The 24,838-nt window shown below is 42.3% G+C and overlaps 1 protein-coding gene across 3 annotated transcripts in view; it reads right to left on the bottom strand.

The window, feature by feature from the left end:
• Window positions 1-9,779: 9,779 nt before the first annotated feature.
• The window catches only part of CDH17 (cadherin 17), a 79,687-nt gene continuing 64,628 nt past the window's right edge, over window positions 9,780-24,838 (bottom strand). For all 3 annotated transcript variants that reach the window (XM_037131151.2, XM_053661238.1, XM_037131150.2), the window contains exons 13-18: window positions 22,669-22,913; window positions 19,287-19,417; window positions 16,829-17,068; window positions 14,943-15,059; window positions 14,711-14,824; window positions 9,780-10,687 (exon numbers count right to left, since the gene is read on the bottom strand). In XM_037131151.2, coding sequence (XP_036987046.2) covers window positions 10,587-10,687; window positions 14,711-14,824; window positions 14,943-15,059; window positions 16,829-17,068; window positions 19,287-19,417; window positions 22,669-22,913 — 948 coding nt within the window. In that variant the 3' untranslated portion in view covers window positions 9,780-10,586. The remainder of the gene's footprint in view (window positions 10,688-14,710; window positions 14,825-14,942; window positions 15,060-16,828; window positions 17,069-19,286; window positions 19,418-22,668; window positions 22,914-24,838) is intronic.

Raw genomic sequence — 24,838 nt, 5'->3', positions numbered from 1 at the left:
GAAGAGTTTTTGAACCTGGAGTCCGGGAACATCTAAAATTCTTCCTTGAAGACCCAACCGGATTCTGTTGAGCAGGGTTAACAGAAGGAAAACTGCATGAATAAAGCCTGCTGTGGTTTTTACCAGTACTTCCTGCTTGCTTGTTAGGAATAAAAAATGTAATTAATAGTAATTTGTGGACTAAGTGCATAATGCATTTATCCAGAAAAGCTGATCCTCAGCTAAGTTTAGAGCAGCCTAACTCGGGGAAGAGATACCCCGTCAAACACCGAGGAGACCCTATGGCCAAGGTTCTCGTTCTCGAGCAGGCTTCACTGCGCACCGTCAGGGTGAGGGCTTGCTCACCCTCAACAAATGCTTTCTTCCTCATTTCCTCTCCTTTCCCTCACTCTCAGAATTTTTCCATGCTTCCTTTATATTCTAAACATGATTTTATAAAAGGGCGATGCAACATTACAAATGCTCAGCTGTATTAAAGAGCTGGGCATAATGTCAGGAAGAAAACGATGCAGGGCAGAATTCCAGAAAACACAGACCCAGATGACTTCATTCCTAGCTTCATTGCATGGTGTTGTCCTTGGCCAAAATATGCCGATTAATATTCCTTTCAAATTCTGAAATAGCTAGAAGCTTCCTAAAGGGTTGAGATTTGTGGCAAAGAGTTTTGCTTAGATTTTTAAAATAACTGTTGTTCCATTACAACAGAAAGTTAATTTTAGTTCACTGTTCGGTCTTGTAGCTAAATCATGTCTAATCTTGGGTAAGGAGCAGCTTTCCAAATTAAGTCACAGATCAATTAAGGCTAAATTGAAATATCTGCTCTCTAATAGTCTGACAAGGAGGGTGCTGATTTTGGTTAATATGGTTAACAGGCAAAATAATGTGCTCAATTGAATTGAGGCAACCTGCTGTGCTAAAAAGAGCAAAGAACTGAACTTCTAGAAGGTCTTGGAACTCTTATATTTAATTCAACATTTACCAAGATGCTATTTTTTTTTTTAAGATTCTTTGGCGGCAGAGTTACAATGATGACGAGACTTGGCCTCTTGCCCTTAAGAAGCTCAGACTTCGTGCTTGATGGGGTCAAATGGGAGGAAGCAAATAGATGAATAAATAATGAAAACAAACCTCGACACTCTATAGAGAAACAATGATAATACACATCCTCCCAGACAAGTAAGACGAACAAATGGCTGTTGAACAGCAGTAGGCAGAACATGTATAAAATGGTAACAAGACTTGACCTTCAAAGTATATGGTATGGAAATCCATGAAATCCAAAGTGGTGCAAGTACATTAAACAGTAAGTGAATCAGGTCCTGGGCGGCATGTGCAGTGGTTTGGAGTGTTGTCCAGTAACTGAAAGACTGTGGGTTTGATTCCTGATCTGGGCACATGCCTGGGTTGTGGGTTTGATCCACAGTCCAGGCCTGTACAAGCCCCAGTCTGGGCACATATGAAAGTAAGCAATCGATGTTTCTTTCACATCGATGTTTCTCTCTCTCCCTTTCTCTCTCTCTGAAGCGATGAAAAAAAAAAATGTCCTCAGGTGAGGATTTTTTTTAAAAAAGTAGGTGCATCGAATGATGTACTCTATTATATGTCTGTGTGGGGGGAAGACAGGAACTACTGACTAAAGAAAAGAGACTATAACTGGTGAGATCTACCTCTACTTCTAAAATCCTTGATGGGATTCTAAAACGTAGCCATTTGCAGTGCTTTCAGAACGTGGGGAGTTGCTCTGTTACTCACAGTAAAAGTGAATTCAGCATCCATAATGTTTTCTCCAGAAATCCTAATTCCTAGGCTGAAGAGCCATATGAAATATTGTGTTTGGTCCCCCAGAGAAGCCCACCTAAGTACTCTGGGGAGAGAAGGCTGGACAACTGGTCATCATGGCCTGTGCCGATGTTCCAATAAGCAGAAGTCGAGCCCAGAAGGCAAAGAAAGTTATGGTGACTCCGGACACTGAAAACAAAGGTGCTTCAGACCTGCAAGAAGAGAAAACTGTGTGTTCCCCTCCCACTGACTGGGTTTTTCTCTCTCAGCTGCTTTTTCCTCCTCGATCACCCCTAAGTCCCTGAATTCTGCCCATCCTGTTTGAACCTTGTGTCTCCTTGACAGTTTTCACACACATCAATCTCTTCATTCTTTGAGTAGTTCAGCAGCTAACTATTTTCGGTGTCATAGATGTACATCTTGGCTGCATAATTAGATTCTAAGCTAAGGCATTTGTCCATTTGACTATGGAGTGTCTATGACCTTCTGGCCACCACACATGGTGCGGGGACCCAACAGTGAACAAGGGCTCTGCCCCTAGAGATGCAAGCTAATAAAGAGTGTAATTACACACTATGAAAAGTGCTAGGAAGGAAATTAATAGGTGCCACGAGGGGCAGAGAAAATAACAGGTGGAACATCTCGGAGGAGGCAGCCTTTACACTGAGAGGGAAGAGGAAAAGCCAGTCACACGGAAGGGGCTGGAGCAGGAGGATGCACCAGGTAAATGGGCGTGCAAAGGAGTGGAAGCAGAAGGAGTTCCGCCTCCTCAAGGACGTGGCAGGTGGTCCGAGTGACTGAAGCATGGTAAGCAAGGAAGAGGAGGCCGGAGAGGAGGTCAGAGAAAACAGGGGCCCGATCAGGCAGGCCTGAGAAGGGACCCGGTGTTCTACTTCATTCAGTCCACATCTGGAGCTCAGCCCAGGGCTTCCCTCAGTAGTCCCCTGGAGGCCCAGCACACACCTTTGTTCAGAGTAAACTTTCAGCAAATACCAGGGTTGAAACAGCCAAGAGGTCCCTGTCTCACACTGATACTTCCAGGACCTCCCACCCAGGAGTCCTCCAGGTTCACAGTTGAGATTCTCAAAGGTCTCCCTTCAATTTTTGTGTTTCACCGTGTTCAGCCCTCATTCACGCTTTTCCCAGGAAATGGAGAGCTCAGTGGAGGAGATGGCGTTTTTCAGCGTCATTTAGGTATGATTGACAAATACAATGGTAAAATATTTAACATGTACAATGTGATGATTTGATACACATATTCATTGTGAAAAGATTCCCCCATCCAGTTAATGAACACATCCATCATCTCACACATTTACCTTTTTTCGTATGTGAGAATGCGTAAGTGTCGGGAGCTGACCAGCAGCCATCCCTTGACACAGTCGGGACGGATGAGATGCATCTGCACAGCAGAGGCAACTGTGGCTGGACTTCCTGTCTATCTCTCCCTGCGTGTTTGTTTTTGAGATTAATAAGTGGTGGGATTTTTAGACAGCTGTGTTTCAGGTCTAATGATCTGCATAATTCCACTCAAGTTATATAAAAAAATTTCTTGGCCAGAGAACAAAGTCCCCTCTTATGAGGTAGCCCCTGAATATCTAAAAGTTGTTAGAGTAATAGCCCCTCCTCTATCTTGGACTGGAATAGAATTAGACAGATAAGAAAAGCAGGACATCAAAAGCTCTATTCACATAGCTAGCTCTAATTGTCTGACTAATGACTCTCCTGGTCAAACTAACCTTTGTTTAACATAACTTCATGCCGTGCACCTGCTCCTTTAATGTTATGTATCAATCTCTATAAAAATAAAGCTTAAATCAAACTCTGGGAGTTCGTTCAGACCCACAGAGGCTGGCTGTTCTCTGGCATCCAACCGGGTGTCTAACCATTCGTCTCCTGCGCCGTCCATCCTTTGGAGAATCTGAAGCCTGCCGAGGCTGGACCCCGGCACAGAAGTTCTACTCTCTTAGCAAATTTTAATTATATAACACAGTGCTAACAAACTAATTCACTTCTGAGAGGTGGTCTAGCAGGGCGGGTCAAATCTGGGAGTTGGGAGCCAGGCTGCGGAGATTCCCACCCTGGCTCATTATCCACTCTCTGTTCACTGCAGGGTGAATCAGTTCACCTCCTGAGCTTCAGGTTCCTTTCCCGTAAAATGGGCCTAAACAGAATGCTTTTTCATAGGGTTTCTGTGAGTAGTAAATGGAATGACACATGAAAAGACCATAACACAGTTCCCGGCACATGGCGAGCACTTAATAAGTGATGATCTACTGGTCTATTATTATTAGCATTACCACTCATGGCCCTGAAAATACTCAGAGTGTCCCAATTCCACCCTCCCCTTCTCTATTTGGAGAAACTCCAAGGGGCAGCTGGGCGCCAGCCCCTCAGGCAGCAGCATGCATGTTCCCCGCCTTCATACTTGATGCATGTGACCTTCAGCACGTCACACACTCACCCTTTATCACAGTTTCTGATCTGAGCAATAGCCATATGAATAATTGTATCTCCTTCATACAGTTGTTGCAAGGATTCAATGACAATACATTGTAAGGCATTTAGAAGACTGCCTGACACATTGGAAACCTTTTAGAATCATTAGATATTGTTATCTGTGTTCCCAGCAGCCAACTCAAAATCTGGCCAAGGTGGGGCCCCATAAACGTCTGACAAGTACATCAAAGAGCAAACTATGACAGCCACGGCTCAGATCCGACTTCTCGAGACCCTGCCAGTGGAGCCAGCCAATCGCCCTCTCCTCCTGGGTCATGGCCCAGCCGGAGACCGAGTGCAGCTGGGGTTCTGCACCTGCTGTTTCCTGCCCAATACGGGCTCCTCCAACAAACAACCTTTGCTTTGGGGCCCGGCCCAGACTTTCTCAGAGCTAGAAGACGGCCTGAGACTCTTCCTAGCGATCCTCCTTCCTTCCTTCTCTGCTTAGCAGCTATCGAACTTCCACTGTGGCTCAGGGCTTGCCTGGATCCCTCACAGGTCTTTCCTCCCATAAATCTCTTCCTTGTCTAAATCTGTCTTTGCCTCCACTGCCTGGGGGAATCCTAGAAAACACACCAGTGGTCACGTGGACACAAACAACACTTCCCTGTTTCCTGCCTGGACAAGCATCAGCTGCGAGAGGAGAAGCAGCTGAGCTAAGAGCATGTGGGACAGCCCGGGAAGAATTTCAACCTGGTGGGAGCCTCACCCCAGTGCCCAGTTTGCCACACACTGTGCCAGAATTCCAGGGAGCCAAGCACCAGGCTGCACTTGCTAATTCAAGGAGATCCCTTTCCCATAACAGGCCACAGGAAGACTGTCTGAGATCCCACAGCAGAAAGCCAAACTCAGTGGGGAACCTCAGGCAGGGCCTGTCCCTTCCTGCCCCACAGTGGACCTGGCCACTTGGGGATGTTTTTCCTGGCTCTTCGCGCCCACTACCAACCAAGGCCAGGCCTGACTGCAGTTGTGCCTGAGCACAGCCACAGAACATTCTGCCTCCAAAGGCAGATCTTTCCTTGGTCAGAAGCCAAAGGGGCCCCGTTGTAATTTCTGTTACCAAAAATACACTGTTTCCTCCCAGTCCTGTGGTTAATTCGAGAGAGTTAATGAAAAAAAAATGCTGGGTAAACACCGTGCTATTTTTATACCCACCTTTCATGTGTACACCCCCTTCTCCTTCCAAATGTAGCCTTCCAGATCTGGGACTTGCACATCAGCTCAGCTCTTGCAAAGGAAAAAATGAGAATGCTGGTTCTGAGTCACATGAGCACTTGTTTCTATAGCTGCCCCTTCTTCACCTGCCCCGCCCGCCTCACTGCCCACCCGGTGGGCTCTCCCAGGACAAGGATCACATGAAGAAAGGGCAGGCTTTAGCTTCGGTCCGAAGAAACCGATGACAGTTAGAGACAAATAGCTCGGGGAGGCCTCAAGTATGTCTGGTGCTTCAGTGTAGGCATTTTTAGTCTTGGACCCCAGGGCAGCCCCTTAGCCTTTAGAATTACCTACCATCTTGGGAGGCCATCCTCCGTGTCTTAAGGGCTGGGGGGCTTCCAAATGACTAACATACAGCACATACTAAGAACATCGTTTTGAAATGTCACATGGAACATGTATCATGCTAGTATATAAAAGAAAAAACAATAAAACGTGAATTGTTTGTATTATAAAATTTTTTTTTGTTTTTTACATTATCAATAATATTTTTAAATAGCCAGCTCTCCAAGTACAAGCACAAGTCAGCGATTGTGCTTTACATGGCACGTATTTTTAGAGTAATTTTGAGAGATGCATTTGTGATAAAAAGTGAAGGATCGCTGCTCATTGCTCATCTCTGGCTTACCAGGGGGGCTGCTGCCCTGCAGGAGTAACCAGCTGCTTTCTTCTCAGCTTCACGGCTGGAGTTCACAGGTTCCAGCCTGGTGGCAGAGTTGGCCGGGTCTGGACCCACCAGGCTGCACTTCATTGAAGGACGCGTGTGAGCAGCAGAGTGGCTGCTGACAGTGGGCCCCTGCCCATTTCCTGAGCTCTGGTCCATGGTCCATGTGTACATCTGGGCAGGGGTCTGGGCAGGACCCGTTAGGGTGAAGGATGCTCAGGCAGTTGGGAGGATGGGGAGCTGATGTTGCTGAAGGAGCATGCTGATTCACATCCTGAAACGAATCATATTCCACAGCGGCCTGGTACTCACTTGGCTCTGCAGGATTGTCTGGAACAAGAGTTCTTAGCTGTGTTGTACGTTAGGATCACTTGTAGGGATTTCTTGAAATTCTAAAGCTAGGGAACTCGACCTAGAGACACTAATTCAGTTGTGGGTGGGACCCTAGAATGAGTCTGTTTAACTGCCTCCCCGACAGGTGATTCTAACACACGTCTGTTGAGACAGCGGTCATTCAACATCTGAGGGGGAATGTGGGAGCGGCGCCAGTGTGTGCTGTTTGGGGAACACACGTGCACTGTGCATATGCTGTGTAGATGTCTTCACATGTGTGTAGAATGTGCATTTCAGCACGTACAGCATGTGCAACACACATGAGTGCAGAGAAAATGAAAAACAGCGTTGGCTTTGAAATAGTCTCCTCTCAAGGCAACTTCCAGGCTGGGTTGCTGCTCTTTTTCTCTCTCAGACACTGTTTTAAAACCAATTTTAAAACACTGATAGGATGAACAAACATTGTAAGATTCCATTTACATGAGGTGTTCAGAATGTTCAAATTCATACGGGCAGTTCAAACTGGGGTTACCAGGGGCTGGGGGAGGGAGTGGGAGGTTGCTGTTTACTGGGTAGGGTTTCATTTGGGAAGCTGAGAAAGTTCTGGAAAAGGATGGTGGTGATGGCTGCCTGACAATGTGAAGGCACTTAATGCCACTGAACTATGAAAATAATTTAAATGGTTTTTCCAAGTTGAATTGTAAGATGTTTTATCTTTGGAGGTAACTTTTCAGGTTCCAAGTTTAACAAGCTTCTATGACGCATATAGCGTTGAAATAAATTGTTCCCCTCATGCATTAGGTATCTCAGAGGTAGCCTCAGCTTCCTGCCCGTGGGTTATCTACGCCCTGCCAGGACTGACACCCTGCACTCTCCACTCTTGATTTACTGAGACTTTCGCATAGCTTCTCAAAGGAGTTCCTACCTACTCCTGCCAACCCCACCCCTGACACTCGCTCAGTCTCACAGCTATTTTTTAACCATCCAGAAAGTCTGGGGGCTTTGTCACGCACAGGCCTCAGGTGCCACTTCAGACAGCCGGGAGGAGGTTTGAGTGAGGCACCAGGGTTTGTGTGCAGGGAAATGCAGGGAACGGAAGGCGGTGAAGTGCGACTTTGAGAAACCCTGGAGTTACTGTACATGAACAGAAAGAATGACTTAGCTCCAATTTCATCAAATGGGTGGCCCTTAAACGGCAACAGAATAATTGGCCAAAATAAATGAGATTCCTCTTTTATTCATTCTTCCGAAAATTATGGGGGAGCTCATTATTATGAGCCAAAAGTTGTCATAGTGGCATTGAGAGGATTCATTTTTGTCCCCAAGCCTAACCCTAACCTTAAACTAACACTACACCTCACTCTAATTCAAACCCTAAGCCTAAACATAACTCGAAACCTAACACTAACCCTAGACCTAATCCCATCCCTTACCCTTAACCCAACACTAACCCTAACATTACCCTAATTTATATCTAAAGCCTACTCTCAAAACCAGCTGTAACCCTAAACCTTATCATAAACTCAACCTTAATCCTAACTCTAACTTTAACCATAACTAACATTGAGAAGATACTGAGAAGTCCCAGACCAGCTGGGGAGATCAAATGGGCACTAATCGTAGAACCTGAGAAGGGCTATGAGCAAGGTAAAAAAAAATCTACTCTTTTGGTTACCAGGGACAAAAATCCATTGAGCTTTAAATAAAAAAAGAATGCAGTGACTCACAGGGTGGAAAAGTCTAGCTAGACACAGTTGAATCCAGATAAGAATCACATCTTATAAATCTCTCCTCTGATATCTTGATTCTTTGTGGTCCTCATTCTGGGACAGGCTCACCTCTTGCCATGACTAGGTTGATCTAAGCCGACTTCTTACTAGTTTAGCAAATGCAATGTAAAGAGCGCTCTTTTCCTAAAGTTGTAAATAAAGTTCTAGAAGTGAGTCTCGCTGAGTTAAAGTTCCATCTTGAGAGCTGAGGGATGGAGAAAAAGAGGGGGTTGGCTCTACCCATGCTGTGCAGACGAGCCAAAGGGTGAGATGTCACCCAGTGGCAAATACAAGTGCTCCTACCAGAAGAGAGAATGAATCCCAGCCTGACAAACTATTTTCCTCACCACAGTGTGAAAGTTTACATGAGGCAGTGGGCTGGTCTCCTGTAGGAGATTGGAGAGGGCTTCCTAGAGGGACCAGTATTTAAACTGGTCTTTAAGACCTGAAGAATGGGTAGGATGTGGTCATGGGAGGGAAAGAAGGTTGAGAGGAAGGGCCCAGCCCACCCAAGGGAGAAATAGAACAAGAAGTATGAATTCTAATCAGTGACTTTAGATGAAAAGGTTCTATGTGATCAGCCTCTTATTAGGAGATACAAGTTGGCCCAGAGAAGACGACGTTAAGTGGGGGCCGGAGAGACCTCTTGAGCCACCTCAGCAGACTTTCCTGGAGTCTGCCTTGGTCTTTAAGTAATGATTATATGACTTCTTGAAAATAAGCAGGGCAAGCAATAATGCAATTTCTGTGACCTAAATGTCAGGTCACAGTCACTCGTGGTCAATAACACACAAGCAAAATACCTATAGAAGCTGCTGAGGATGTTAGGCTATTCCTTAGGTCGAGGTATAATTTGTGAAGGAAGTTTTCTTTTGGTGCTCTTAGATTTTGTTTTCTTTTGTTTTGTCTTTTGATGTGTGGTGATACAGGAGAGAATATTACCCATTATCAGACTTCCAATGGCCTCATGTGAGAAAAAAAATAGAGGTAAAAAAGTGTTTGAGCCATGAAATCAAAGAAAGCAATACCAAACTCTTAAAAACAATTTAAATATTTTTCTTTTGTTTTGCTTTTTTGACTTAAAAAATATAATAAAAGCCCATAAAGAGCTTTATTTATAAAATATATATATATACCACTGTGGCCTGCTTTCAGCCATCATTATAAGAGCAACTTTTCAGATATGAGTGCTGCTCAAAAAATTCTTGAAAATTCTGAGAGGTTATGTAATGTTGAATGCTTTCCAGGCTCAGTTTGGGAGTTATACAACAGCTCCAGGCCTGGAAATGCTTCCAAATCTCAAAGGCTCTTATTTAAATTTTAAAAAAAAAAGGTTCCTAGTGTATATGCTCTAAACCCTTCAATCCATGGTCATGTGATCAGTGCATTTTTATTTCATTGTAGACCCCTCCTCTTGGCTAATTCCACATGGAAGACAATTTTGGTAAATAATAGGTAACCATTGTCATCCAGCCCTTGACTCAACAATTGCAAAGAACCAGGAAGGAGAACAAAAGAGATTCGGGAAAATAAAAACAACCACAGCCAACATTTAATCTTGATTTTTGTCACTGTTTCTCTCATGCTTTCTCCTTTTCCACAATACATTAAATATACAATAACCAAAACTCCATTAATATACACATAAAGAAAACATGCGCAGCATGTAAGTATGTAAGTGTAGTAGGAACTGTGTAAACCCTGTCAGTGACTGTCTCTGTGGAGGGCTCCATGTGGCCTGTGGTGAGCTTGTGACATTCCCAAGTGGAAAATCCTCAAATGAAGAGCAACATAAGTCACACTTCACTAAGAAAGGCTAAAATGACACCAAAGTTTCTGTTCAAACTAAGGGGTAAGGCTCCTCTTGTAATTTTTAATAATACTTTACTTTGTCTTTTCTCCAACAATTATTTTTTAATTTGTGAAATACTGAAGGAGACAGGAGTGAGACACGGGATGGATAAAAAGTATAAATGGAATTCAGGAAGTTCTGTGGTGGGTGACTGATAAATCTCCTCGATGAAGAAAAAATGCATAGATGATTTCATCATCGCATCTTTCCCTAAAGGGGAAAAAACGTATATATTTTGTTTTGGCATAAATAGCTAAGACTGTTGCAGAGGAGAAAAGTATCATGGGAAAATGGAAACTATCTCTAATGTTTATTGCACACAAAATAACTAAAAGTAATAAAATATTAAAAGGCAAGAAGGTATATCAATAAAAAATTACGATGCACGTGTTGGATGAAAAGCAAAATTATGGATTAAATGGTTGTGTTACTGAAATAGCACTTGGTACATAAACATCAACATTCTTTTTCAAATTCATGTTCTCAGAGGATCGACTTCAGATGCCTGAGCACTTTCAACATTGTCTTTGCCTTTATTCTTCTTCATTTGGATAAACGCAAATGCTAAAATTATACCTGAAACAGAAAACTCAGGGTCAAACAGATGGAATTTTAAAATATACTGTCACATTCATGTAGAAAGTAGCACCGTGGTAGGAAAAAATGACTCATACAATTTCATTTTTGTTTGTGGTTCAACCAAGTTTCGTTGTCCTGGTGAATAAGGGATTCTAGGGCTTGGCCTTCTTGGAGAAGTAAGCTTATCACTTATCTTATTGCTAGTAAGTTCGCACCAAGTCTCAAATCATTCTAAGCTTGTGGCTATTTCTTGGTCTCTGACAAGGAAAATAGAACTTAATGCCTGCATTCCTCTGAAAACTAAGTGTGTGATTATCTGACAAAATTCCCGAATTGTGTACATAGTCAATAAATATTGATTCCAGACCTTTGTCCCTTTCTGTAAAAGAAATAGTCTAACCAGAAGAACCAGAAAGCTGTTCTCAGACCTGTTCACATACCTAAGCCTATTTTCACTGTGTTCACATCAAATATCACATTTTCTTGGCACCTCCCTCATGGTTCCAGTTTCAGTAGACCACCTAATCTTTCAGATTTCTTCCGTCCCTGAACTGCTACAAGATTACACTGTGCATTTTGGCCCTAAATGTATACTATAAATCAGAGACCAATATGGAAAAGGGAGTTATTTTTTAAAAAATTAACTCGGCAATAAGTTCACAGGAGGATTGCGACAGAAAAGACTGGATGCTCAGAGATCCATCAAGAAATTTAAAGCAAGGACTCTGGTAGGTCACCTCTGGTGGCCGTGCAGTCTCTTCAATCTGGTGAGCCAGTCCCCCCACACCAATGCACCCAAAAAAGTGGGTAGAGGCTGGGCCTCACAGCCACATGGCACACCAGTGCATCAGCAGTAGTTGTGACTGAACGTCACAGCCAGTGGAGCCAGGGGTCTCTCCAACATACCAGTGCACTCATGACAATTGTGGCTGGGCCTGGCAGCCAGCAAGGCCAGTGGCTAGCCCTGACCAACAGCATGCCTACACAGGAATGGCACAACCACAGCAGGAGGGTGCACGCAGCCCACAGGTGATACCCCAGGAGTCCCTGGCTCTGGTGCCAGGAGGGATTGTGCCACTGGGCCTCATGGGAAAACTTCTATACAAGGGCACTCTTGACACTGCAAGACACAGCTGACCTACCTAATGTGTAGAACAAAGACAGAGACTTAGGCAAAATAAGGAGACAGAGGAATATATTCCAAACAAGAACAACAAACCAGAAAAAGAACTCAATGAAATGAAGATAAGCAATCTCTCAGATAAAGAGTTCAAAGTAAAGATCATGAAGGTGCTCACTGAACTCAGGAGAAGTATGGATGAACACAGAGAGGACTTCAACAAAAAGATGGAAACTATAAAAAAGAACCAATCAGAACTGAAGAATACAATAACTGAAATGAAAAACACACTAGAAGGAATCAACAGCAGATGAGCTGATGCAAAAAAACAGATAAGTGCTATGGAAGTCAGAGTAGTGAAAATCATCTAATCAAAACAGCAAAAAGAAAAAAGAATAAAAAATATCAGGAGAGTATAACAGATCTCTGAGACAATATCAGGTTTATTAATATTTGTGTTACAGAGGTCCCAGAAAGAGAAGAAAACGAGAAAGGACAAAATACTTATGTAAAGAAATAATGGCTGAAAACTTCATTAACCTGGCAATGGAAACAGATATCCAAGTACAGGAAGCACAGAGAGTCCCAAACATAATGAACCCAAAGAAACCCACGCCAAGATACATCATAATTAAAATTTCAAAAGTTAGACACAAACAGAAACATCTTAAAAGTAGCAAGAGAAAAAAAGTTACATACAGGGGAACTCCCATAAAATCAGCATTACAAGAAATATTAAAGAAACTTCTTTGAGCAGGAAAGGAAAAGGCCAACACTAGATACGAGAAGATACATGAAAGGAAAAATCTCGTCGGCAAAGGCAAACATGTAGTAAAAGTAGTTGATCACCCACTTACAAAGCCAATATGAGGATTAAAAACCAAAAGTAGTAAAATCATTTATATTAATAATAATTCATTAAGAGATAAAAACATACAAACACACATAATGTATAAACATAAAATGGGGGGAGGGTAGAAATGTAATGCTTTTGGAATGCATTTGAACTTAAGCAATCATCTACTTAAAATAGACTGCTACATACATAGGCTGTTATATATGAGTCTCGTGGCAACCAAAAACCAAACCCCTAAGAATAGATACACAAAAAAATAGAGAAAGAAATCTAAAAATAACACTAAAGAAACTCATCGAATCACAAGGGGTGGAAGCACAAGAAAAAGAAAGGAACAGAGAAGAACTTCAAATACAACTAGAAAACAACTAACAAAATGGCAACAAACACTATGTCTTCACTTACATGTGGAATCTAACAACAAAACAAATGAACAAACAAAACAGAAACAGACTTACAGATATAGAGAACAAACTGTTGGTTGCCAGAGGATAGGAGCATGGGTAGATGGGAAAAAAAAGGTAAAGAATAAGAGGTGCAACTTCCCAGTTATAAAATAAGTAAGTCACAGGGATGTAATGTACAGCATGGGGAATATAGTCACTAGTATTGTAAGAACTTTGCACGATGACAGATGGTTACTAGATTTATTACAGTGGTCACTTTGTAAGGTATATAATTATTGAATAACCAAATCGTACACCTTAAATTCACATAATATTGTATGACAACTATACTATAATAAACCTTTATTCTATAGTTATTTTAAAAAAAGAACCTTGCATTAATCTCAACCGTATTTTGACAAAGAAATATGAAATAATGAGATTCTATTACTTCTGTCTCTCTATATCACAAAACTCACCCAATCTTTAACCTGTAGCAAAATTATGAGATTAAATGGTCATATTAGTAAACAGCTGTTTGGAGCATAACCTCGAAAATCCTTTCAAGAAGGGAGGTCAGTTAGAATAAGAAAAGGCATAGAGATAGAGGGGATCTTGGTAACCGAGTGGGACCTCAAATGCTAGTTCAGCTGGTATGAAAGGTGTGCACCAGATGTCCTCGGGGAGAAATGATGGTCACCACGTAGATGTTAAGATGGGTAATGGCCACGTCATGAAGGCCCTTCCATGTCATAATAATGAGGAGTTTGAATGGACAGGTGTAAGGAAATGAGATGCCCTTTAGTGCTGTGAATCAGAGTCCAGTGTGACAGATTGGATCATGGCAGAAAAGATCAGATGTTGAGAGAAAGATTAAGAATACTTGAAATAATCTCAGCCTTTCTTTTTAAAAAAGAAAGGATGTGAACCTGTATATACCCCTACACTCAGGTACACATGAATTGATGAAGTATTTATTTATAAAACTTAACTTGTGGTGAGTACAACAATTGTAAGAAAGTAAGCACTGTAGTAGGCACTGAGATGTTCACAAAAAAAGCAGACAGCTAGCACAGGGGCTGTGCTGCTTAGCCAGACCAGGGGCCAAGGCTGAATAAAACCTATAATGTAGTGGGATGATTGTGGTTTAATAAAGATTTATGGTCCACAGTCATGGACAGATACAAAGGGAAGTTCTGCCACATTTCAGGTACGTCAACATCTCCCCTGGAAGGCTACCTGCTCCCTGTTCCAACATGGCAGACTACGTCCTGAGCCCTGTGAGTTAGGTTCTGGTGTGTCTTGCCCACCACCGTACTCTGCAGACCACACACAGTGCCTGACAGGGGCACTGCTACTGCACCTCTCCTGTATCATGAATGCTTAGCAACTAGGCATAGAATATAGTTTTCAAGCCTCTTATGTTATAATATTTCCCAAAGTAACCCACCAGGCAATGAGAGGTGGATGGTGGTACTAAAACAGTATCTCCCAACCAGGAAAGTTTGATATAGTTTACAGGTGATCTATGTTCTTGGCTATTGTCTAGGTTGCCATTGGAGAAGCCACCACAGCAGCCCATTAAGACAGACCATTAGGTGAGCTGATGTTTCTGAGGACCAGGACAGAAATCCTGGAATCTGAGATATTCCACTCACCAATGACCAAAAACGTGGTCAGGAGTATGCCAACTGCCATGCCCACAGTAGGCATCCCGGCCTGGCGACCTGCGGGCCGGAAACAACTTCCTTCCGTGCACGTGCAGAAAGTAACTGAAAACAGAACCATATTTGGTAGTTTACATTTTTAAGTGAACTGAGGAATCAAAGATAAGAATTCTTTCAAACTATCCATGATAATACCTCAAATTGCCTGCAGCAAAATACCTACCTGGTAAAGAGACTTTCCTTTCCAAGGGTGGCCGGCCACCATCGTTGATGCGGATTGGGATGTTATACACTCTCTCTTGGAAGCTTGTGTGCTTGGTGGAGAGTTTGGCATGAGTTCCTGTCATGATAGGGGTAAAATAAATGACAAGGAACACAACTTCAGACCCTGGATCAGCAGCAATAAAGCTCATCTCCATATCACATACTAAGGGTGACTGGGAAATGGTTAGATAGGAGTTAAACAATCTGAAGTATCACCGCTCCATCTGTACCTACCAAAATGTCAAAAAGGGCTAAAGCATTTTTCAAGTCCTCAATTCATGACTTCTCTGTAAAAACAAATACTAAATATAGTCAGCTACCATTATTCCAAGTAGTGATGTTTTATAAAGTTGCCATTAAACAAATAATTGCTATTTTTTTCAAAGTTAATAAAAACTAAATCCTCAATCCAAGAAGACCAGCAAATTGCAGGGAAAAGAAAATCAGAACTATGACAAAGCATAATAATCAAATTGCTTAAAGCTAGTAATTTAGAGAAAAATCTTAAAAGCATTCAGGAAAAAAAAAAGATACATTACATTCAAAGAAACAAAAAAAATGCAATCCAGGACACAGTAGAGAAATATCTTTAAAGTACTGAAAGAAAAAAGTTTCAATAAATTGAAAAGTATTCTAGTCAAATGTCCTCTGGTCACTATAGAATTAAGTTAAAAACATATAGGTATTTGGAAAGTAAATAACATACTTCTAAATAACTCATAGGTCACAGAAGAAATCTAAAGAAAAATTATGAAGTATTTTGAACTGAATGAAAATGAAAACAATACATCTAACTTTGTGGAATGCAGTTAAAGAGATAATAAAAGATAAATTTATAGCACCAAATGCCTACATTAACAGAAAAAAAGTTCTCAAATTAATTATCAGCTTCCACCAAAATGAAAATAGAACAAGAACAAATTAAATATAGCATAAGAAAAAGAAAGGAAATAATATGTATCTGATCAATGAACACAAAATAAAGAATAAAAGCAATGAAATCTAAAGCTGGTTCTTTGAGAGTATCAGTAAAATTAATAATCTCTCACCAGACTAATCAAGAAAAAAAAGAAGAGACATTATTTTCCAACATCAGAATGAGGTGATATCACTACATAGTCTGCAGATATTAGAGGATAATAAAATAATATTATAAATAACATGTGCCAATAAATTAGACAAATCAAGTAAAATAGAAAATTATATGAAAGATAAAAACTATGAGCTCAACCAAGAAGAAATCTATAATTTGAATAGCCCTATATCTATTAAGAAGTTGTATTTGTTGATGAAACTTCCTACAAAGAAATCTCCAGGTCCACATGGCTTCAAACTTTAAGGAAGAAATAAAAGCAATTTTACACAAACTCTTCCAAATAACTGAAGAGGTACAACACATTTTCACTCATTCTATGAGGTTAGCAGTACTCTGACATCAAAGCCACACAAAGACACTACAAAAAAGAGAAAAATGTAGACTAATATGTCTCATGAATATAGATGTAAAAATTCTTAAAATTTTATCAAGTCAAATCCAACAATATTAAAAATTATCATATTTCACAACCAAGTAGACTTTATCCCAGGAACAGCAGACTGGTTAAGATCCAACGTTGATGGATATAATTGAAGATTTATGGAATCTCAAAAAGAGAGAGAACTGATGATGGGGTTTGCAATGTTACAGGATACAAGAGCCACCCTGTGCAAGTTCCCAAAGTGTGATGTTCCTTCCTGGACCATGGGAGAAAGATGCTGCACTGAACGCTGCAAGTACATCAAGGCAAATAAAAACTAATTTCATCAACCAACAGCGTTTTCTTCAATGTACTTTGGACAACTCACCATTGATTTTGGAAACCTCCCAGTCTTTTTGTAAGATTTCACTGCCAAGGGAAAATGTAAACTGTGGACCCCGAAATGACCACTGATCATCATCTGTAGCCTCAAAAATGAGACTTCCGGGCTGTCTGAGAGGATAGCAGAAGGACAAGCCTGTGTACTCCTTCACCAGCCGAGGGGGGTTGTCATTCACATCCGTGAGGGTCAGGTGGAAATCCGCTGTGCTGCTCAGGGAGGATCCACCTAAGGGATTGAGTGATCAAAACAGGGTAACAGCTCTCTCATTTCCTCTTAGTAAGAGAGAATATTTTCTTTCTTTTTGTTTTAATTACAATTCAAGTAGTTGGGTATATTGAGGGCAGTAGAAAGGGAACAAACTTTTAGAATCAGACCTGTTTTCATTTCCTGGTTAAATAGTCTTACTAATAATAATGCCTAAGATGCATGTGCTGGTATTTTATATACATTACTTCAAAACGACTGTAATTTACATTTACAGATGAGAAGACGGAGGCTCAGAGAAGTTCTGTGACTTGCCCGAGGTCATACACAAGAGAAGCTTCCAACCCAGAAGCTCTGCTGTTAAGAGCCCATACCTTCGATTGCTCCCCAACACTGATTGAGGCATGTTTGTTAGGTTCTCTAAGCCTCATGTCTTGAGCTGTAGTACACATGGTTTTGTGAGGATCCTACAAGTAGTGCTCTTAGAAAATAGTGAAGGGCTACACAAGAGTGACGAAACATTTGGACTCGGTAGCCTGAATAGTTGGTAACTACGTGAACATGAGCAAGCTACTTAACTGTTCCATAAAATATGGTCAATAACAGTACTGACCTCATAGCGCTGTATGAGGAGTAAGTCATTACACCGAGTGCTTACACGGGGCTGTCAGTACAATGCAGAAACACTGTTCGCATTCTCCCTGACTTCAATCACAGATACCATTTCTACAGTTCCTGGCTCCAATCTGCTTCAATTCCAGTGAACTCTGTTTCCTGGCTTTTCTTTTCAACTGTCTTCTATGCCCCTGACCACACTTAACCAAAGGAGGAAAAGCCACTATGCTCTGGAGGCTGTTTCACCTATTTGCACCATTTCAGGGTGGACAACTGCAAAATGGAGCAGGGTTTTGAACCCTGGTTTTCATTCATAAATCTGCTAAATGTGAGCGGTCTTTAGGAAGCATGGGAAGTGAAGTTTGACTACCACAGTGTGTCGTAGTGGAGTGCACAGCATGAAGGCCCAGCCAGAAGCTTCCTCCTGATTAACTGGGAGCTGTTAAAGCTGTTAAATTGAGAATGTACCTACACGTGTACAATGTGATTGTGGAACGTGCTAACTAGAAACAAGCAAGAGAGACCCAGCGACTGGCCTGCCTTGGCGTGGCCGGTCCACTCACACACGTGCCTTCAAAACTCGGCACACACTTCTGCGTTTCTACCCTCGTTGGTTTCATCTGACTGTGGTGCTTTGTTTCCATTCATCTTTCACATGTGGGTAACATTTTTATGGTTCCTACCTGCTGAAATGCTCCCCATTCCAGCTCCCAACCCTGGGGCACACATTCTGAAAGTTTATGTTTTGGTCTAACACTGTAGGTATATTTAGTCATAATTTGTTCGATCCTCATTTTTTTTGTATGAACAGAATTCTGACTCAAAGTTGAGAAGTTCCATTTAAATGCAAAGAAGCTCCATACTTTAATCACCAGTCTTATCACTAGTAAGCATACGACTTCTGTGAGTTTATTTTAATTTTAATTTTTTTAATTCTCTGGAATGCCACGCTTAGAACCCGTGGGTGAAATGTATCACCACAGCCAAATTAAAGGGGATGCAAAGGTGACATAAAGATAAACATCATTGTCTTATTTAAATAATAAGTGTTTTTCAAAGTTCACCTTACTTCATCAAAACACAGATACCCCGGGCCACCCAAACCAACTGAATGAAAATCAGTAGGTGAACTCCCAGAGCATGTACTGAGCAAGCTCCTCGGGTGATTCAAAGTGAGAACATCACATAAAGCCTTTTGTTTCAAAAAGGATGAGTTCTGAGCTGTTGCGATTTAAGGCTAGAGGAGGAAGTAACGGTATAGGTCAGCCAGACAGTGGTTCGACCCCACTTCAGGAGAAACCCCCCAACCACTTTGGAGAAGCTGGGTAGTTCGGCAGGCACAAGGGGACCTCCCTAGAGCTGTAGCCCCTTCAGGAAACCAGAGTGAGCAGTATCCATGAACCCTAGCCAGACTCTAGGGACAACCCCGAAGGTGCTCAGGGCACAGGTAATTCTCTTGAACAAAATCAGGAAGTAGTTCCTTCCACTCTGTACCCTTCTTGTCCTCTTACTATAAGATAGTCTGACAATCTGACCCAGTGAACTTCCCCACCCATTTTCCCTCCCTCCTATTTCTATTGATGTATATCCCCTAATAACTTGTTACTTTTTTTCTTTTGCTCACCTACTTCAGTTGCCACCACTTTTACCCGATACAGACTTTCAGCTTCTCTGTCCAGTGGAGCAGCACTAAAGATCTCGCCAGTGACAGGGTCAATTTTAAGCCAGCCTCTCCTGTCGCTTCTCAGTGAATAACTTCATAAGGTGAAAAGAGCAAAAGAAAGCCCACATTACTTAATGCAAAACATGAAGGTAGTTTGTGCATAACTATGCTATTATGTCAACACTATCCCTTGCATAATACTCATGGAATATGTAAAAGATCATTATTAATGCTTTTATTTGTATACCATCTACCTTCAAAACAAGGATTTGATCATCTTTACAAAGTGGTAACTGTACTTGTTTTATTAGAAAGGGTATAGTCACAAACTGTGGGGAGGGAAATGTTTAACCTTTCTGGCAATCCAAGAATTCCAATGAAAACAATCTGGAAATACCTATTTAAACTGATTAGCAAACCACCCTCCTAAGAAAACTTGAACTCCTAGTGGTGGAGGCATTGTGTGAATATGTGGATACTCAGAGGCTGATGGTGGCCAGGTGAATGCTCATTCAATAAACATCTCTTGAGTGCCTAGCAAATACCAGGTGGTTGACCAAGACAGGAGATTACAAAAAGGGGTTCTTAGGCCTATAGAGGAGACAGACACAGAGATAGATAATTCCAATAAAATGTGGCAAAGACAATAGGAGGGGCCCAGTGGAATCCCAGAGAGGTTCATGGGACTCAGAGCAGTCTTTCCGAAGAAGTAGGTGTTAACTAAGGTAAGAAAAAGGAGGCAGCCTTAAGCAGAAGAGATTGCACAAGCTCACGCAGAAAGATGGAGAAATAGCTATATCTTTTCCTTGATCTATCTGAGAAATTTTGTTAAGTGAATTTGTTTTCCCACTCATAAAGTCAAACTTTTATTCACTTGTTTTTGACTAATGATTTTTAATTTTTTCCTTTTTATTAAATTTATTGGGATGACACTGGTCAACAGAATCATACAGATTTCAAGTACACGCTTCTGCAACACATCATCTATTCACTGTATTGTGTGTTCACCACCCCAAGTCAAGTCTCTGCTCATCACCATTTATCCCTGCCCTTACCCTCCTCTCCCTCCCTTCACTCCCCTCCTTGGCAATCACCACACTGTTGTCCATGCCCATGAGTACTGATTTTTCTAAAAATAATTTTTAAATAGATTTTTAGAGAGAGAGCAGAAAGGAGAGAAACAGAGAGAAACATCGATTGTTGTTCCACTCATTTACACTTATTTATGCACTCACTGGTTCATTCTTGTATGCGCCTGACCTGGGATAAACCTACAACCTTGGTGTATCAGGGTGACGCTCTAACCAACTAAGCTTCCTGGCCTCGGGCAAGGAAGCCCAAGTAATTTTTGTAGCATTCTCATGAAGGATGCAGAAGCATCTGCTAAAAAATAAATGGCTGTGAAATTATAAACACGCGCCCCCCCCATCAGAATTTGTGAGTCGTAGGTATGAAGTATATCTCCACTAAACCAAACAGCATAGCCCCTCACTGGCCTTTTCCTCTTTACAAAACTAGAGAAGGGGTAAACTAGAAGAGTAAAACCACTGGCGATAACTTTACCTTTTGACAGTCAGAAAAAGGTCTTAGAATTGATTCCGAGCACCTAAATGGCAGCTCTTCAGAAGGCAAGACTTCCCATGAATGTTTAAAGAAACTTAAGGAATTATCACCATAATCACATGCATTGGTTTACGTCATGCCGAAATATTTGTCATATCTTAGACAGTGGCGCTATTATACAATAGAAGGAAGAGATCTGGGCTCAAGTCCTGTCCATTAACTCTGGGCTCATTAACTATGCAACCTTAGAGAGGTTAAAGAGGCTATAGATACAGATGCAGATACACACACACATATATATTTCATCAGCAAATCAATATCACTGTACATTTTTAAGGCAAATTTGTGTGAATCCTATTACACTGAAAAAATGATCAAGAATTGCTAAGATGGAAAGATGTATACATTTGTTTAACCCCTTCAGCCTGAGCACTAGCCCCCACAGGGGTATGCTATAGAATGAGTCTTTTTGCCCCATATCTGCTCTCCAGAGAGCAAAGGAACCTATACACTCTACGTCCAGAAGATTCCTTTAAACTTGTCAGGTGGCTGAGTCTTTCCAGTTGGGCTTTTGCTTCATTCTCTCTATCTAGACCTCCGGTCTGCTTTAGGGGCTGGGCTGGAACCCTTCCCCAAACCCAAGCCTCTGGGACTAGTTTAGACACAGGAACTAGGTTTGGGCTGCCCTGTCTTTAGATTTCCATCTCCTGAACTTACCAGCTCTCAGTGGTACTGGGAAACACTCTGCCTGGTTTCAGGAATTGTAACTGCCTCCCATGGCTAAGGATGAGTAAGCGACCTCCAGAATGCGAGCCACAAGAAGATAAAGCTTATCTCTGGTAGCAAACACTGCCTCTGCTTATTCCCCCTGCCCCCAAAACATGGTCAGGTAGTCCATGATGGGTAAGACTCCTCAGAGAGAGGGGCAACCTAAGCCAGGCACGATCACTTGGGAGACCATCATGGAAGGACTCGGGGGGCTGCAACAATGAGGGAGAGATGGACCCTCGCCCCCCAGCTATTCTGACATAGCCTGAGTCCCCATGTACTGTGGGAGAAGCGCTTCCTGGCTGTAATCCACTTAAGCCTGAAAACCTATGATGGGGGAGGCAGTGCAGCCTCTTGATGGCTAGAGTGGGATCCAGGGTAATTGGGCATAAGAAAGAATTCCTTAAAGTCCTGTGAAGGCTGCTTTGCTGAGAGTGCTTTCGTTCATATGTTAAGGGTCTGAGCAGGAAATAAGTATATCTCCCAAAGTTTCTGCAACCCCCTTTCCTGACAGACACCAACTCAGACTAAGCCCTCAAATTTCTTTGAAATGTTATCTACTGTTTGATCCTTACTGCCTATATTACTGTGTATTACAACCCAATAAAAGCCATTGAGGAAGGGGCTCTTGGCCTTTCTCCTCTGAGAGAATGGCCACCTCTCCTCCCCAAGTGTATCATGTCTTGGTAGTTTCACTTTCATCTGTGGCAGATGGGGGGACTTATAGGCAAAGTCGCCCCCACACAGTGGGACTACAGTGAATGGCCAGATGGAACTTAACAAGCTTCCCATTTGCCTGAAACTGTTTTTTCCCTCCCTCTTCTCCCCAGGAATTGACCCCTTCAGGAACCAAGGTCAAGTTCACCACATACATTGGATATGGCTTCAGATCGCTGGCTGCTCCTTTAGGAGAGAGTCTTGGAGTTAGGCCAGCTCCTCTGCCCCTCCCAGCCCTTCTCTCCCAGTGGCCTTGGTCACAGCACAGCTCGGGTTGCCCAGCCCTGCTCTCTACCTTACGTCCAAACCTTCCGGATCCTTGGCAGTCACGTTGCCCACTTTAGTGCCTTTAGCCACATCTTCACTGACTTTTGCTTGGAATACGAATTGGGAAAATTGAGGTGCTTCATTCACGTCAGTCACAAAAAGAGTGAATGCGGCAAAAGAGCTGGCATTGTATCGTACACCAGACACCAGGGGCTCAGGATTCTCCGCTTGGAACACAATGTTATGAACGGCTGCTGTTTCAAAATCAAGAGGCTGTATAGGGCAAACAAACAAACAAACAGAAAATTAATATGAAGATGACTAGCTCCCTTAAAATATCCATGCCCTATTCTCCTGTAAAAACTCTTGCAAAACAGCAAGTCTCAAGTCAATGCCAGCAAACACCTACTGCCCTGAATGATAACAGAGCTACGAGAAAGTCCGTGCTGCAGGATTTACCAGTGCTTTCAATGTGCTGATATGCATTAAGGCTCTCCTAGAAGAGCCAATCAATGTGCACTCCTCAGATTTATTTTACCCTGGCACAGTTCATTCATTCATTCAGCAGAAACTTATTGATTCGCTCAAGCAAATTCTCAGAAGACAGTATGGGAAATGCTTAGATAGAGATTTCCATATTATATGGAGAATGATTTTCCAGGAACCTCAGGATCCAAACCCCAAAATAAAAGTCCTTAAATTCAGGGAGGGTGAGAGAGGTCAGAAGAGAGGATTGAACACATAGTTGACCTGCTCTTGTTCCAGGTCATTCCAGACAGGGCCAGAAAAGAAAAATCAAGAAACTAATTTCAGTTTAGTATAAGGAAGAATGTAAGAGTTAGGACTACCCAAGAAAGAAAGAGTTGCTTCCAAAACAACAGGTTCTCAACTCTGGAAGTTCTTCAAGAATGGGTTTAAACGACATGTGACAGGCTAGCATGGGAAGGACTTAAATATCATTTAAGCAGCTGGCTCTGTGGGACTTTTAAGGATTCCCTCAAGGCACAGAGTCCATGATTCTGTGAGGAAAACCCCTAGAAGCCAAAATCTAAATATTATGTGCATATGTGAACTTTTATCCAGGGAGACGATCCATAGATTTGTCAGTCTCAGTGGTACACAGGACCTGAAAAAGATGAAGGAACCAAAGCAGAGCCCAACATGTACATTATAGATTATAGAACCTGCACTCTTTCATTCACTCCTCCATGCCTGGAGGACCCGGGACCTCTTGGAGAGCTGTCGATCCTTTAACTTTAGTTTGTATCTATTAATCGCATTGGTTAAACAGAAATGGTAATACCCATTTGTGAAGAGAAAAACTCATGGAGGGTTCAACACATGATGACATTAGCTCAGCCTGCCCTTCCTATACCTCTGAAAAAAATTCTCGAGTCAGAAGTCGGCTCAATGTTGTCTCTTAAGATCAGCTTCCCTGATCCCCAGCCTCCATCCCCAAATAGACAAGTTCCACATCCTCTGCCATCTCACAGTACCTGTCTCAGGATTCTAGTTGTTTCATGATCTGTTTTAGATTCTTACTGACCATAAGCTCTCTGAGGGGGGGAATTGTGCTGTATTCATCACTACTTTTTATCTCTTCCTGGACATGCAGAACCCATATCAGTCAGGAAACACACAGATGAGAAGGTGTCGGTCCTTCCTGAGCCCTCTAGGGCTCCAGAGGAAAAGAGTCCAGAGATCTTTGCCTTCCAGAGACCCCTCTCCCCTATGCACACACACAACATTGCAACCCAATTTCTAGTTCAACAGAAAGATTGCTCACATGGAAGAGAAAGAATTATATATGAAGAAAGTCATTTGAGATAGAAAGTAAGAAGCAGTTGACAGAATATAAATATAAAGCACATATAATGTTGTAAACCGGCTGAGATGTATAATGAGAGAGCTTGCTCACAGAAGTAAGCGCCCAGTGTCTGCAGGGTATGGCCCCACAATGACCTCTTGATCACTACCACATGGTCTGATAGGGCTCTGCACCTCAGGGCAGGGGTAGGGGCGTGGGGAACTAGAGCTTCCAGAGACCCGCTCCTCATCTCAGGGATGAAGGCAGAGGCATCAAACTGAGAAAGCTGGCAGATGGAACCGAAAGGCAGCAGCACCTAGAAGCCCACGATGAGGACAAAGGCCAAAGTGCTCTGTTCCTCGTTGGTCCAGCCACGCCCAGGCTCAGGCAA

The sequence above is a fragment of the Artibeus jamaicensis genome, unplaced genomic scaffold (genome assembly GCF_021234435.1).
Source record: "Artibeus jamaicensis isolate MK-2021 breed Jamaican fruit bat unplaced genomic scaffold, CSHL_Jam_final scaffold_916, whole genome shotgun sequence".
In the NCBI taxonomy this organism is placed as follows: Eukaryota; Metazoa; Chordata; class Mammalia; order Chiroptera; family Phyllostomidae; genus Artibeus; species Artibeus jamaicensis.
This window is presented reverse-complemented; position numbering and strand designations above follow the sequence as displayed.